General features: G+C 33.4%; 2 protein-coding genes across 6 annotated transcripts; one reads left to right on the top strand and one right to left on the bottom strand.

Moving 5' to 3' along the window:
- Positions 1-840: 840 nt before the first annotated feature.
- Positions 841-7,426, bottom strand: LOC142636281 (aromatic aminotransferase ISS1). Of its 5 annotated transcripts, none has more exons than XM_075810448.1 (10): positions 7,169-7,426; positions 6,653-6,724; positions 6,457-6,504; positions 5,449-5,577; positions 5,274-5,333; positions 4,264-4,420; positions 3,128-3,234; positions 2,870-2,928; positions 2,114-2,222; positions 841-1,500 (listed from the first exon to the last, which is right to left on the bottom strand). In XM_075810448.1, the coding sequence occupies exons 2-10, from the start codon at positions 6,713-6,715 to the stop codon at positions 1,048-1,050; spliced, it is 1,185 nt and encodes a 394-aa protein (XP_075666563.1). In that variant the 5' UTR covers positions 6,716-6,724; positions 7,169-7,426; the 3' UTR covers positions 841-1,047. The 5 variants fall into 5 exon arrangements, with proteins under 5 accessions (XP_075666563.1, XP_075666560.1, XP_075666559.1 ...); XM_075810445.1 differs by lacking the exon at positions 7,169-7,426 and adding an exon at positions 6,819-7,075; XM_075810444.1 differs by lacking the exon at positions 7,169-7,426 and adding an exon at positions 6,851-7,075.
- A 3,828-nt stretch (positions 7,427-11,254) lies between these two features.
- LOC142634953 (uncharacterized) lies at positions 11,255-11,752 on the top strand. Its single transcript, XM_075809181.1, has one exon. It carries the CDS (start codon positions 11,255-11,257, stop codon positions 11,750-11,752), a length of 498 nt encoding a protein of 165 aa, XP_075665296.1.
- The last annotated feature ends 4,891 nt before the right edge of the window (positions 11,753-16,643 follow it).

Raw genomic sequence — 16,643 nt, 5'->3', positions numbered from 1 at the left:
TGATAGACACGCATACATGCACAGCGCACACGCAGAAAAGTAGAAAGCAAAAGTTAGAACAAAATTGTTGAGAGTTCTTGAGACTACCAGACAAACTCACAATCTTTGCTACAACTCTTTTACATGGTAAGTTATGTTTGACAATCATCACTTTATACGAAACTATCACCTTTTTTATTTCCCACAGATCACAATCAACTACATGAGAAGTAGTACATTTTTTTTTGGTACTAGATTTTTTGAATTGTTGTTGGAGAGGTACTTCTTTCACGCTGCTAACAGAGTACCTTGCCAACGACTTATCATTATTTATTACCCATGTGGGATTTGATACAATCTCTCTCATGATCATGATTCCCAAATCTACTGTATCAAAGCGTCAAACAATTTCTTTTCTTTTGTGTTTTTCTTTTTTTGTGTGGCTAACATGAGTTTCCAAAACTCGTCAGTCGTCCCACACCTGCTAAATAGCGGAAGGAATCCTTTACAGTGGCCCAAAGAAGCAGGCTAAGTACCGTTTGGATAGTACTGAAAGTCTGAAACTGCGTCTGTGTTTGCGTTTTTTTTTATTATGAAAAGTGCGTTTTTGTGACTTTTATGTTTTTTTAGTGGTTCCATTCGCTTTTCACGAAACTCACAAACTTCTTTTTTTCCATCAAAACTTTCATTAAAAATAAATCTCACAGAACTATTCACACATTTAAAAATTATTTTACTACAGTGTTTTCAGTTTTCAACAAAATAAGTGATATCTAAATACACCCTAAGAGTTTTGAATCAAGGAAATGTCTAGACCAACCCCTTAAGAGTTAGAGCTTCAAAACTGTTGGCTAAAAGAGAGAATGAAATCAAATATGTTACTATGATGTTAACAGGATCAAGCTAAGAAACATTTGGCATGTATATGAAATTACATGAATGTATTTGGAAATGCCTTTCTGAATATACATATTGGAATCAATGCTCTAATTTCATGAAGGGTCCAATTATTCAAATGCAAAATGTACTTCCAATTTTGACGTTTTGAATTAACCTTAAAAATTATAGTTACCCCACCATGCCATCTCTGACCAATTCTTCTAACCCTCTCCTCAGTCTTTCTGCAGCAGCTTGACATTCACTCTCAATCAAGCCTCCAAAGGAAATCCTAAGGTTCCCTGGACAGCCACATGAGCTTCCCGGGATCACAAGCACTTCATGCTTGCGAGCAAGCCAGTCAACAACTTTGAAGTCATCAACATATTGATCTGGAAGCTTTGCCCATAGGTATATTGCACCTTCTCCTCCTCTCACGCCATCTTCTCCAAGGGGTGAGAGTGCTTCTAAAACTATTTCTCTGTTCTTGACAAGATCTTTTACTCGCTCAGTGACCCACTCAGGCCCCAATTCCAAGGAGTAAAGGGCTAAACGTTGAGAAATTATTGAAGCACAGATGGGAATGTTGTCCTGAACTTTGAGGAGTTGATCAGCCAAGCCCTCTACTTCTGTAGGGTATGCTATCTGCATGCATTCAATAATTAGCTTAGACAAGAAGTGCAAACTTTTGACATTAATATAAAGAAAAAATTGTAAATATGCACTTGCGAGAGATTATTTATCAACCAAGATAAATTGGAAATCCAGCATATACAGAACTATGTGTTTCATAAACGTTCAGTCAGCAAAATAGGCTAACCATGATGTCATTTTTGGAATAGCAACTCTCCTGTCCCTCAATGTTTTCAATCTCACTCCATACTTGAAATAGATAACCAAAATGCAGAAAGAAGAATAAAGCTACTAGTATTGTAAACCTATGATGATCAGTCACAGGTAATTTGATTTCTGTGATTCAATTATGGTGGTCTCATAAGAAGAAATCATCAAAGGCTTTTTGTTTGAACAGGAAGAACAGGTTGCCAGAGAGGATAATAACAAAATCCAGATGAATATTTTTAAAAGATACAGATTCAATTAACTTCTAAGAATAAAAAAGTAACCACCACCAAGTAAGAGATGCACTAACTAGTCACTCTTTATATTTTAGTCTCAATGTTTTGCAAAATTTCATATGTATCTTTCCTGTGCTGATCTAAATACAACAATGAACATGAGATATCAAAGCATAACTTACATATCCAACACGCCATCCCATCATCCCATATGCTTTCGAGAAGGAAAAAATGTTGACTATGTGATTTCCCTCCAGGCATGAGTGTTTTAGACCATCATACATGAAGTACCTGTGAATAAATTCCATAAGACTTGCATGTTATAGTCTCTGCTTCATGAGTAAACACTTAAAAAACAATAAAAACATAAACTCAAATCACAAGTCAACAGGACCAGATACAATTGGAGAACTATCTTTGAAAAGAAACCAATAAAAGTACCCTGACTAAACATCCTAACAATGACTTCACCATTGGCATCCTTAATTTGCATATTCTATGTGATGTTTGGCGGACCAAATTTAATGTTCTAGATAGGCCATCTATGCATTAGTCCAAGATTGATGCACTTAAACCTTAATGTGTACAATATTTGGCTGCTATGCACATCATCAAATGTCTTTTTCTAAAGTGCTTCATCAGTAGGTGATATTAGCACTTGCCAGATCATCAAATTATCCCTCAAATGAAACAATAATACTCCAAGTTCTTTCGTCCACTGTTCTCAACTTTTCAAAAACTCTGTTTTTCGTTATTTATTATCAAAATACAAGATTATTCACACAAACACAATTGTGTTGTATGTTGACTTCTAAACCCCCATCACCCCCCCCCCCTCCAGCCTCTCCCCCAAAAAAAACACAAAATATAAAAAAATAAAAGAATGATTTAAATTATAAGTTTTGTTTACTACACATCTTGTGAAATCACAAACATACTCATATGTGTTATCTACAAGAAGCCAAGCTCCAGCATCTCTGCAGAGATCTGAAATCCTCTACATAAAATAAGAGAAAGCACATAGTTAGAAGATTCCAGAAGATTCAAATGCAAGAACCAAGAAAACAGTTTGTTCTCAAGGCTTGATCAAACTCTATGCATTGCAGCATTGGTATGAAAAGGGTACATGCATATGGAAGAACATGTGCGCATATATACAGTTATGAATGTAGAGAGAGAAAGAGAGAGAGAGAGACCTTAAGAAGAGGCTCGGGAATATAAGTCCCAGTTGGGTTGCCAGGATTAACAACAGTAACAAGCTTTGGGGGTGGATTAGTTTCTGACAACGTTCTTTCTAACCAATCTGAAAATCGATTAAAATTAGATAGATGATCTGAAGAAAGAACTACAGGCAGAAACTAACTGTTTGGCATGTTCCGTATGTTAAATACACATCAATCCTCCAATATTCTTCTTTTAAAATAACATGCTGTGCTGTATTATGGATATATTTCTCCAGAAGCATTGAATACAAGTATAAAAATTAAACATAATCATGAATGATGCAAATTTAACCAATATTAGACAACATTTCTAAGAAGAAAATGATAATTGAACTGTAGAAAACATATTCAATAGTGGTCTTATAGTAGAGAATGGTAAAAATAAGGAAGAAATGCAAGTATATCCTGACAATGACACCACCAGAATAGTTTTCCTTTTTCCTTAAAATACTCCTGCGCTTATTGTCATAGCTTTTCAATACCAACATAATACAAACTTGTAAACAAAGTAGTGACTACAGAAGCACTTTATAAGAGCTACTAGCCACTTCAAGGATGTCATTCAATAAGGAATTTGGAAATTCTATGAACTTCTGAAAAGGATTAGGATGTAGGGGTTTAAAATCCCATCATTTACAACATTTTTTGTTTGGAAAACATTTGGAATTTTTTATTAATCTAAACCCAAAACATAATCACTACAAAAACACTGGCCAAACTCATCTTCCACATCAAAACCACCACCCTTCAACCAACCAAACCCACCACCCTTCAACCAACCAAACCCACTTATTAGTAAAGCAAACAAACCCCTCAGAATACCTGAAGTTGTGTCATGAGACATGCAAACAAAGCACCAGAAGACTAAAATGATTATTTTCTGTCATGCAATGGCAATGGAAGATAATACTCCAGACATGAATTTATTATAACAGTTATAATTGTTTAAGACCTTAAATACCCAGAAATTCCTTTCTGATAAATTGCTTCACATTGCTAATATCCAATTTCATACAAGGAGCAGCACAACCATTAGGAGGTAGCCCAGAAATGTCAAAAGCAGTAGAGTTCATATAAAATGAGCAGGTTGGGAAGCTTCTTAATCTTACCTGCATCTGGATAAAGTGTCTTAGGGTTACCAGGACCCACCAGTATATTAGTGATGCCAGTCATTTGGAAAGACATATAAGCATTGAAGTAGTATGGCGCAAACATAACGACAGAATCCCCAGCATCACATAATGTAAGAACAAGATTTACAAATGCCTGCATTGCAATAGGTTGCATCAGATTTCATGTAATGAGTACTATAGAATTGTTGAAAAATTCAAAGTGCTTTGTTTCAAGCCGATGAAATGAGTAACCATGTATCATGAAATTTGTTTCTTACACAATGCCTAAACATATAATGATGAAAAACTATGTGAAAGGAAATAAAAAACTATGACTTTTGACATATCTTAAGTTCGGTATATGATCTGAAAATTTGCCAAATATGCAAAATCTGGCATGGAAATATAGCATTTAAGGGAAAATACACATATGCAAACTCTTTTGTGAGAAAAACTTCTTGCATCTTTAGAGCGGCATAAATGATTACCATATCCCACCATCTTCCATAATATGTAGGAGTTTTTTGGCTAACTCATCAAACAACTTTAGCACTAAAAGCAAGAAAGAGTCAATTCTGTGATACAAGCAAATTGGCAACCTTCAAATTTTCACATTTAAAGAAATATTGCTCGTCTGTTTTGGGTCCTAGCCAACATGTTATAATTTGCTGCTCAGGTAGGCTAAGGCTGCATTGTGATGTTGAAAAATCAGATTGCAGATAAGCAAGCAAGAGGAGCACCTAATAGGCAGAAGAATAAAGCATGACACTAGAACAAGGAACCAATAGAAGGATTGCATTTATGCACAATCAGGCACTGGATTGCACCAAGTGGACCCCCTACCCTTACCTCAGCTGCTGTGCAATTAAACATGTAGAGCAAACAATTGGCTTTCCAACGTAACTCTGTCGCATTCCAAAAGCTAAATAATGATTTTTTTTTTTTTTTATGGCAATAGCATTTAATAAAATTTTGAGAAACAAAATATAAGAATGATTCTTGCCTACCTGATTTGCACCTGCAGTAACCATCACTGAAGATTTGTCTAGTTTATTTTCTAGACGCATCTGCAAAATCAAATTAACTTACAACTTTCAGTTAGATAGCCGTATTGGTCTGATTTTTTTATTAAGATGAACAATTGAAAAGGGTGCTTGAGATGCAGCTCTTTAAGATAGATACCTTTTTTATCAATGCCTCCCTGAGTTCAGGGATACCTTCATCAGCACCATAACGACTAATTGAAGGCTCAAATACAAGTTCTTTGGCCCTCTCCAATGCCTGTTTGGGTGGTAGCCAATAAACTACCCCCTAGAGCATATATCAACCACAAGCATAACAAGTCATACAAAAATGAAACTTAGGGACAAAAGCCACTTAAAATCGCAGTTCTAAATTAATAGTATAAGCTGCAACCAAAAAATAAACCAGTGATATAAACACTAGTAAAAATTTAACACTCTCCAACCAATGAACAAAGCCTCATGAATAATCAAAACAACAGGACTAAGCATACCTTCCCAAATGAAAATTTCTTAAAATTATTCTTGTAATTTTTCAGGAATAAAATAAATAAATAATTGCTCAAACAAGTCAGAAATCTGTTGTATGTTTGCTTCATATATGAAAACAATAAAAATAGATCGTCCACAAATTTTCTTAAACTTGTTTTGTTGCAATATAAGAAAATGGGGCCTTAAAATTTTGGGATTTAACAAGGGAAAAGATTTCTTAATCATGTCATTTTCTTCGTTTATGTTCTTCTACAAATTCAGTAAACAAATACCCCTCAAAAAAATAAATAAATAAAACCTTTGGAATTCTCTAAAAGAGCCCATTTTTCTAGAATAACTAGGAAAAATAGTTTCAAACTATGCATTGCCAAACACATTTTCCATGTCCTGTCCCCAGTTTCCAACTTTCAAAACAAAGAACATACCTTTTAAAATTTGCACTAAATACACCCTAAATTTCATAGAATAAACAAAACTGGTCTAATTTCTTGGTACCTCCATACTCATCAAACTCAGCACCAAACCAATATAGTAACAATTCAACATTGGAAGACTAAAACATGACGTTTTTCCTCTCATTTCTCAATAACTCAATAATAACACTCATAGCAACACCTTAATTAAAACCAAAAATTGCAACAACATAACATTGGAATCCAAAAATGAAAACACAAACCTGGGCCAAAGACACAGCATTTCGGTATTTTCGTTGCAGTTCCTGTACCTGCAAAAACCAAAACATCCCCACTTCTTCACCACCAAAAACATAAGCATAATACAGTATTACACAAATCCAAATGCAAATTGAAGCTAGAAAACACTCAAATTCAGAAAGAAAAAACAAAACCCAGTTGAAATTTTAGCCTTTATACCTTTACCATGACCGGCATCTTAGTCTCCACAGCCCTCGTTGCAAGCCTTCCGAACGAACCCATCTTACCCTCCTTCACACAGCCACACAAAAAATAAATAAATAAACCACTCGAAATGAGCTCCAATTTATAGCAAAATGTCCGGTGGTCAACACAACTCACCTACCTATAATCCCAAATTCAGATTTTAAACCTTACCCAGAAATTGTTTAGTAATATAGATCAAGACCCACCTCACCAAAAGCTTCCAAGTCCCCAAAATTTTTGAAGTTATTATCTTTTAAGCACTTTTTTTCAACTTACAAAAAGAATAGATCAAGTTCCACACGCCTTTAACTCTTTTAAGGCTTCAAGTCTTTAACAAACCCCACTACTTGTAGAATACAATACTAATCAAAAAATGATAAAAAAGACAAAAGAGACACAACTTTTTTATTTTTCCTTTCTTTTCTTTTTTTTCTTATAAGCCAAGTCCTGGTACTATGCTTTTTGTGCACTTATTTGACCTGTTATTACCTTTGTTTTTGCTAACGTTGACACCAAAAAATAATTGACCTTTTAGTGGGATCAGTTAGGATAGACAGGAATCTCTACCGAAAAGCCCATGATGACATTAATAAAGTAATACTAAAGAAGCTTGAGAAACACCCAGTTGAGCTCAAATCACAATCTCACCCTTTGACATACAAACAAACCTGAATTATCAATTTTTATTATAGACTTTGAAAAAACAAATGAGAAAATTAAGGTTTTTTGAGTTTTTGACACTTTACTAGGATTCTCCAAGAATTACGCTTTGAAAATTTCTTTTATTATTGTTATTATTATTTCTGGATTTTGTCTTAATGCATTTGAGTGGTGAGAAACAGAGGGAGCATCAGAAACAGAGGAGCTGGAATTTGAGAACGTGGGTTGATGCAATAATGAATAATCAGAGTTTTTTTTTTTCAGGGAAATGAAATTCCAAGGATACCCTTTTGTTGGAATTGGATTCTATATACATTATATTGAACTCCTGGGAATTGTGAAGAAAACAAAATCAATTGGAGCTAAAGTCAGTTTAGGAACAGAGATTCCCCTTGGGAAATGTAAGCTGTAAAACGCGGTATTTGAGGGAGAAATCAGAAATGGGATTTTCGATTTTCCTCTCTTTTACTTTCTTTTTCTTGTTCTGTTATTTTTGTAAGTTGCCATGAAATCAGAGCCTCACAAAATGTCTTTAGTTTTGATTATGTCGGAAAAAATATTAAGAGAGAGTTTGTGACTGAAAGCAGATGAAGACAAAAGAGTATGACTTTGAGTAATTTGGACGGTTGAACTTGGGTGTTTGGCAGGGGTGATTGAGTTAAGTTATTTGTAGTTTTTTAAAATACATGTGGGTGAAAATATGTGTAAAAATTTGTGTAAAATTGTTTAAAATTTGGTAGAGTAAGTTTGAACCACCCTACCAAACAGGCCTATATATCCATGGTGTAGTATAGGTGAGACGTTATCTTCTTTTTATTTTTTTTAAGATAATTTCAATCTATGGTGTCTTTTTTTTATAGTAGCTTTTTTTTTTGTGTAAACGAAGATTAAACCATCAAAAATTTTATCAATTGAACTAATTAAGACTCCCTCTAAAGCAGCATCAATTGAGGCCAAACAAAAGACAGTGTTTTACGATATAAAAAATAAAATAAAATAAAAGAAGATAGTGTTGCTTTGTTTTCGCAAAGTAATCTATATGTAATCCTAACCTTTGCTATTTCATGTCAGAAAAAGTCAACAAATCTCCTAAGTGAATTAATTTATGAACTATTTCTCAATACTTTAAAAAAAAACTATTCTTTAATAAAAATTTATAGTAAAAGAAAAAGATAACTAACTATTTTATTTTATAATATTTTACATTTTTCATGAAAGTGGTATTAAATTTTTTAAAAATAATTCATTAACAAATATCTTATAATAAAAAAAACGGAAGACAGTGTTGCTTTGTTTTCGCAAAGTAATCTATATGTAATCCTGAACTTTGTTATTTCATGTCAGAAAAAGTCAACAAATGTCCTAAGTGAATTAATTTATTAACTATTTTTTAATACTTAAAAAAAACTATTCTTTAATAAAATTTTATAGTAAAAGAAAAAGATAACTAACTTTTTTATTTTATAACATTTTACATTTTTCATGAAAGTGATATTAAATTTTTTAAAAATAATTCATTAACAAGTATCTTATTAATAGGATCCTTTTAATTTTAGTACAAAACTTAATTTTTTGATAAACTCATATAAAAATTAATTAGAGTCAAACTTGTCCTTGTATTAAATTTAATTGTACTTTAGAAAGATAACATATTTTTTTATATAAAAAGATAATATTGTTGGTGCTTTACCATATATCTCTAATATATATATAAATTCGAAATGCTTAACTTTAGGTTGAACTCATAATATTGTAAAATATAAACTTTTGAGGTCTCACAATTTTACAAGTCATTATTCTAGCTTTTTTTTTTAATTGAATTTCAATTATATTTTATATTTTATATTTAAAACCCTAATTAGGATCCTGGCATTTCATATTTTCTTTAAATAGTAGAATATATAGTTTATAATCTATAATATTATATATATATATATATATAACTAAAAACATTTGACTTTTTTTTGACCCCGTAATATTTTACCGAATAAAATTTCTAGACCTCATAATTTTACCTATCAATATTCTATTATAAATTTTTAATTGAATTTAAATTATTTTTATATAATTAAATTCTCAATTTAAATATTGTCACATCATGTTTTCCTTAAATGATAGAATAAATAGTTCCATATATAAAAATAATAATAAATAATACTATTAATAGTTATCACAATAATATATTTAACAATTTCATTTAGAAATAAAATCTTAATAAATACCTATTAATAACTACCATAATTATTAATTTTCATATTCAATATACAAACAAAATTTAAAGGGTCACTAAACAAGTATAAGTGATTGTGAGGTGTGGGGAGTAAGGGCCGTGGTTCAAGTCTTCAGGAAACTTCACATACATACAAACTTAGATTAGGTTAAAGTATGATTTCTATCTTGTATCAAAAATTAATTAACACAATTTTAAATAAATGTTTATTGTTTCTCAAAATAAATAAATGTAAAATGTCTATTAATTATTATAATATCAATATCATATTTATATATAAAATGAGAGAGAGAGAGAGAGAGAGAGAGAGAGAGAGAGATTTTAAAGATAAAATCATATTTTATTGAACTTTTTCGTGCATTGTATGAGATAATGACTAGTATATAATTTCATATACAAATACAATAAAAATAAATATCGTACTCCATATATATAGTTCCATATACAATCTTTATTATAGTAAACATATTTATTCATTGTCAATATTATCAAGTTTTATATATAAGACAATAAAATAAAGAGATAAACAAAATTTTACAATGTTAAACTTGCCCATGCATTACATGAGTTATTGACTAGTTTGAATTTAATTATGGAACTTAGGACACGTTTGGTACATTGAATGAACATTACATTACGTATAATGATATTTATTACTAGAAAGAAAATATGTTGTAATACAATAATAGTTCATATTCATAAGTTTAGTTGTTACATATGAAAATTGTAAAAGATGATGCATATGGAGTTTGTGTCTTTGAAATATATTAAATTATAAAAGTCACTTAGCATCGTTTGAATTCTCCTACTCCTCTTGCTTCTTTCTTCATCTCTTGCTGTTATTTATCTACTATTAGCCACTTAGACACTGCCTTGCACATATAATGGTCATAATACAATCACTATGAGACTTGTGTAGTCAAGACAAGCTATTAAAAGGAATGAGAGGACTTGGAGGAGTAAGGAACTTCTATACAATGTTAAAGTGTCATTTGTGCTTAAGGAACAAATTTGATATTTTTGAAAAAAGTGTCTTAGTACTTGGAATTAGATCAAGGAAGTCAATACCATGTAGATACCCACCATACATAGAAATATATCATACCTGCCATTAAACCAGTACTAGTACTCCTTCAAAATGTATCATAAAAAATCGGGTTGTACCAACCTAAACCGATTGTACCATGCATATTTTGGGTGTTTCGGCCAATATTGGCGGTTTGGCCGGCATAATAAAAAAAAAGTTAAAATTTTGATTTTTGTATATAAAAAACATGTTATTTAAACTAATATATTGGTTAATGTAGTGAGACTAATATTTAGGCTTATCAAATATGTGGATTTTTATTATTATTTTTTAGTTGATAAACATAAAAATTAATAAATTCATACTTATATAAAATAGTGGTTATTCCAAAAGGGTCAAAACGACACACCGATATCAACCAGTACTGAAATATTACAACATTTGGTACGAAATTGATTTCTTTAAGTTAAACCAAACTTCATGAGTAGTTTTTATATTTTACCAAAAAAAAAAAGGGAGCATAGGAGACAAAAGGAAAGAGATGGCTGAAATTACCCACTTAAATGGGTAAGTGAATGATTCTAAAACCAAATAAATGTAACAAATTTAAACAATTAAATATATTCATTACCATACACTTCTTACTATGAAGTGAAGAATGCAATCTGATTTTTCCATAGACACATACTCCCCCAACCATATTGTTGCTATAGTGAATAAGAAAAAGGAAGACGAATGGAGATTTACCGGTTTTTATGGGGAGCCGGATGCAAGGAATCGACATGAATCTTGGGAAAAATTGAGGAAATTAAGAAGTAAGTTCTCTCTCCCATGGTTGTGTGCGGGAGATTTTAACGAAATCACAAAGGCGGATGAAAAATTGGGAGGCAGGTTTAGACCTTGGAGACAAATGGAAGCCTTTTGGGATGTGCTTGACGAATGTGAGTTCAAAGATTTTGGCTTTGTGGGAGGAAAATACACTTGGTATAAGGGGACAAGAGGGGGAAATGCCATATGGGAGAGTCTGGATCGTGCAGTTGCCACTACTGATTGGATAGACATGTTCCCTGCTACAAAGGTTGTGCACTTAGAATGTGGGTCTTCAGATCATAAGCCCTTAATTATTCGGTTAAAAGGGATTCAAATTAAGCAATGAAAACCATGGAGATTTGAACAGATGTGACTTGAGGAAGCCGGATGTAGTGAAGTCGTTGATCTAGCTTGGAGACGAAATTTTCCAGGCAACTCGATTGTGCAAGTGGAATGTAAAATAAAGGAGTGTCAAGTAAAATTAAAACAGTAGAGCTGGGTTTCATTTAGGAGTATTACCCATGCCTTGAAAGAAAAAAAACAACAGCTGAAGCAAGCAGAACTGAGGGCAACTAGGGGAGGAACAATGGAAGCAGTTAACCGATTAAAATGGGAGATAAATGGATTATTGATAAAGGAGGAAAAGATGTGGAAACAAAGATCAAGGATTTTGTGGCTAAATGAAGGGGACCAAAACACAAAATTCTTTCATAATCGGGCATCCCGCAGATATAAGAGAAACAAAATTGAGGAGTTGAAAAATGAAGCTGGAATAATTTGTACCGATGAAGGGGAGATCTCAGGCATCCTGGTTGACTACTATCAACATCTTTTCACTTCGGCCCCACCATCACATGTAGAGGAAGTACCAAGGGCAATACCTACTATGATTACCGAGGATCAAAATGCCATGTTAGCTACAGAGTTTGTTAAGGCCGAGGTTGATGAAACACTAAGACAAATGGAACCGTTAAAGGCACCAAGACCTGATGGTTTACCTCCATTGTTCTACCAAAAATTCTAGCCATCTATTGGGGAAGATGTTTCGAGTGCAATCCCAAGCTGCTTAAACTCAAGTTTTATCCCTCCCTCAATTAATTGCACTTTTATCACTTTAATCACCAAGGTTAAAAGTCCTACCGTTGTTTCAGATTTCCACCCTATAGCTCTTTGTAATGTCATATATAAACTTGCATCAAAGGTTGTTGCTAATAGGTTCAAAAAAGTTTTGCCAAATATTATTTCTGAGTCACAAACTGCTTTTCAGTCTAACAAAGCAATTTCTGAAAATATTTTGGTGGCCTTTGAACTATTACACCATATGAAGAATCAAAAATCAAAGAAAGCAGATTTCATAACCCTAAAGTTAGCTATGAGTAAGGCAAATGACAGGGTAGAGTGGTGGTTCTTGATTGAAATTATGAAGAAAAAGGGCTTTTGTGATACTTGGTTGACCCTCATTTATGAATGCATCAGCACTGTGTCCTACTCAATCTTAGTAAATGGGGAACCCAAAGGTGAAATCTCTACTACTAGGGGAATCCGCCAGGAGGACCCATTGTCACCATATCTTTTCTTATTGTGTTCGGAAGGATTGAATAGAATGCTTCAACAAGTTGCAAGGGATGATCTGATTCGAGGTTTTTCATTATGTAAAAATGGACCGAAGATTACTCACCTAATTTTTGCAGATAATAGTCAATTATTTTGCAGGGCAAGGATAGAGGATTTGCAAGCTATCCAACATATTTTATCATTATATGAGGGGGCATCCAGCCAACAAATAAACTGAGGAAAGACAACTCTCTTTTTTAGCAAAGCAGTGACGGAAGATAAAAATGGAGAAATCCTAAATTTCCTAGGGGTCCCAGAAATCAAGGAGTATGAAAAATACCTTGGGTTGCTAGCTGTTGTGGGAAAAAAGAAAAAGGAGAGCTTCAATTTTATTAAAGAAAGGGTGTGGGCAAATCTCCAACGTTGGAAAGAAAAAAATCCTATCTCAAGCGGGGAGAGAGATTTTGCTTAAAGCGGTGGTACAAGCTATCCCTACATTCGCAATGAGTTGTTTCAAATTGCCGATGGGTTTGTGTAAGGATATTGAAATGCAAATCAGAAAATTTTGGTGGGGTGAACGTGGTGGTCAAAGAAAAATCCATTGGAAGAGTTGGAAAGATTTATGCAAACAAAAATCAGAGGGAGGAATGGGGTTCAAAGATTTGGTGAGATTCAATGATGCTATGCTTGCTAAACAGGTGTGGAAGCTACAAACAGAGCAAACTTTCCTGCTGTATAAGGTATTCAACACTAAATATTTCCCTACAGGTTCGGTGTTTGAAGCAAAAAGCAAGAAGGGATTATTCGCTTGGCAGAGCATCCTTAAAGCGAGGCATGTTATTGAAAAGGGGATGTTATGGAAAGTGCGTGATGGATCAAAGATTCGGGTGTTCCATGACAATTGGATTCTTGGGTGTTTTCCAACAAAGGCAATACCATACGCACAGGATTTTGAAGATGATTTAAATGTTTGTTCACTCATTGATCAAACAACAAATGAATGGAATGAGCAAATGATTGACCAGAAGATTGCTCCGTTTATGGCTCACAGAATCAAGCCATTACTTTATGCAAAACGATGCAGGGGGACTGTCTGGTATGGTTGCAAAGTCGGGATGGAAATTACTCAATAAAAACTAGCTACCATCTACTAGGAGAGTTGGAGAACAGGGAGGTTGCATCGGGGTCCAATAATACAGAATTGAAGAACTTCTGGAAGGGTATATGAAGTTTGCGGATTCCGAATAAAATGAAGCACTTCTACTGGAGAGCATGCACAGAATCCCTCCCAGCTTTGGTAAATTTACATTGCCGGAAAGTAATGGACTCACCTCTATGCAGCAACTGTGGAAGAGCAAATGAAATGGTCATCCATGCCATCTGGGACTGTGACAACGTGAAATGGTGCTAGGACCCTAGCTTCAATAAATTACACAGCCAACAACATGCGCTGAGATCCTTTGCAAACTTGGTGTTCTTCGTAAGGCAACAAGAAGAGAATGTTGAGTTGTTCACAACTTTAGTGTGGTTCATATGGGGTAGGCGCAACAAATGTCATTTTAATGAGCCAAGTCTGCCACCTGAGAAGCTCCATTACGCAGCAGTAGCATTACTAGCGGAATTTCAAAGGAAATGTGAAGCCAAACCTGAGAGGAAAAAAATGCAACCTCAACTTTGGACACCACCTGCACAGGGAGTTTACAAGGCAAACTACGACGGAGCATATTTTGTTGAGGAGGAAAAAGCTAGGATCGGAGCTGTAGTAAGAAACGACTTGGGTCAGGTTATGGGCTCATTAGCAAAAAAAATAGAAATGTCATCAACAGTGGAAATGCTTGAGGCGCTGGCTGCAAGGAGAGCAATGATTTTTATGGAGGAGCTGGGATTGAGACAAGCCATATTTGAAGGAGATTAGGAACTTGTTGTCAAAGCATTAGTGGGTGATTGTCCAGTCCGATCTAGTATTGGACACATTGTAAAAGACTGTAAGTCGTTAATGGGTTTGTTTCAAACCTATTCTTTCTCTCATATTAGGCGGCAGAGCAATGGAGTAGCTCATGCTTTAGCTCGGAGAGCGAGGAATTCTTCCCCTTTATCTATATGGATGGAATTTGTTCCACTAGGTATTTCCTACTTAGTTTATGTTGATGTAGCACCATAATTTTTCATAGATTAATAAAGTTGTTCCATTCTTCATCTCAAAAAAAAAAAAAGAAAAAAAAAAGAAGTTACGTAGAGATTGAGCTCCACCCTAATTTACTCTAAACCAATGTTTAGGGTTTTCCTCCTTCTATTGGTGTCAATAATAAAGTTTATAAATATCTTATGCTTTTATATAAAAAATAATAAAAAATAATCTCAATCCTTTTATTCCAAACCTAGAAAAGCTTTATTTGGTTATATCTTCAAAACACAATAGTTAGGATTTTATTTGTTTTTCCTTTTAAGTATACATACAATAAATTTAACTGCTTTTTTTTAGTTAAATAAATTTAACTTCTAAGGAGGAAATTTCACGGATTAAATGCACAAAAAAATTTGAAAAATAAACTTGTTTTCCCTTTAACATGTGTTTCATTCGAAATATATATATATATAATTTGAATGTTGTATGTTTTAATTGTGGGTGATTCGATGCCTTATCTCAAATTTTAAAGTTGTGGTTTGATGGATAATTTGACTTTATAAATATTATAAAAGTTAAAGCTCAAAATACAAAAATTGATTGTGAAAATATTATTAGGGTTAGAAAGATCTCCAAAAACAAATAATAAGAACGAAATAAGAAACAGCCTGAAAGAAAAATAAACAAACACATAGAAAGAAAAATAAACAAACACATAGAAAGAGAACACCAATAATTTATGTTTCTTGGCCATAATTTACCTTCACGGATGGTCACGGGGAGAAAATTATAGTAACAAATACAAATTGCAACACTTCACATCAAACAAAGCCACATAGCACCAAAAAGACCCAAGGTTGCCGCACCCACAAGAGAGTGATTCTCTCAAGCCGAAATAAAACACACACACACACACATATATAGGATAGGTCAGAGTTCAAGTTCTAATTCTAAAAGAAATGAAGCATTAACAAAATAAAATATACAAATAATTGTTTTTCATATATTTCAACTTAATCATTTATGATATATCAAAATGAAATTTAATGTTCAATTTTGAACTAAATTTCACTATTGATGTATAAAATCAAAGAATATCTTAGAATATCAACTTCTTCTTTTTTAAAAATTTTTTTGCAAGTAATATTTTTGATAATATTTATCATTCAATTTTAGGGGGAGGCAAGTATGATATTTTTGAATTGAGATTTTCATGTATCATATATTAAAAAATAATAATTTAAAAGGCCAAGGACTATGACCCAACTTCTTTGCCCTATATGTAGCTCAAACTAAGGGTGTCCACGGGTCGGTTTGGGTCGGGTTTATGCCCAACCTGCAACCGACCTGATGACATTGGATTTCCAGCAAGAAAACCCATCGCCGACCACAAGAACCAACGGGTCAGGTTAGGTCGGATTTGTTTGATCGGCGGTCAGATCGGTCGAAGCCAGCGATGATGCTGTCGGAGTTTCCTTTTGGCCGCGATTTGCATTTTTCGCCGGATTTTTCACCGGATCTGAGAGAAAAACACCAAATCGTCGCTGGATTTGCACAA

The sequence above is a fragment of the Castanea sativa genome, chromosome 5 (genome assembly GCF_040712315.1).
Source record: "Castanea sativa cultivar Marrone di Chiusa Pesio chromosome 5, ASM4071231v1".
Taxonomy (NCBI): domain Eukaryota; kingdom Viridiplantae; phylum Streptophyta; class Magnoliopsida; order Fagales; family Fagaceae; genus Castanea; species Castanea sativa.
The sequence above is the reverse complement of the archived record's forward strand: the minus strand, read 5'-3'. Positions and strand labels throughout refer to the sequence as shown.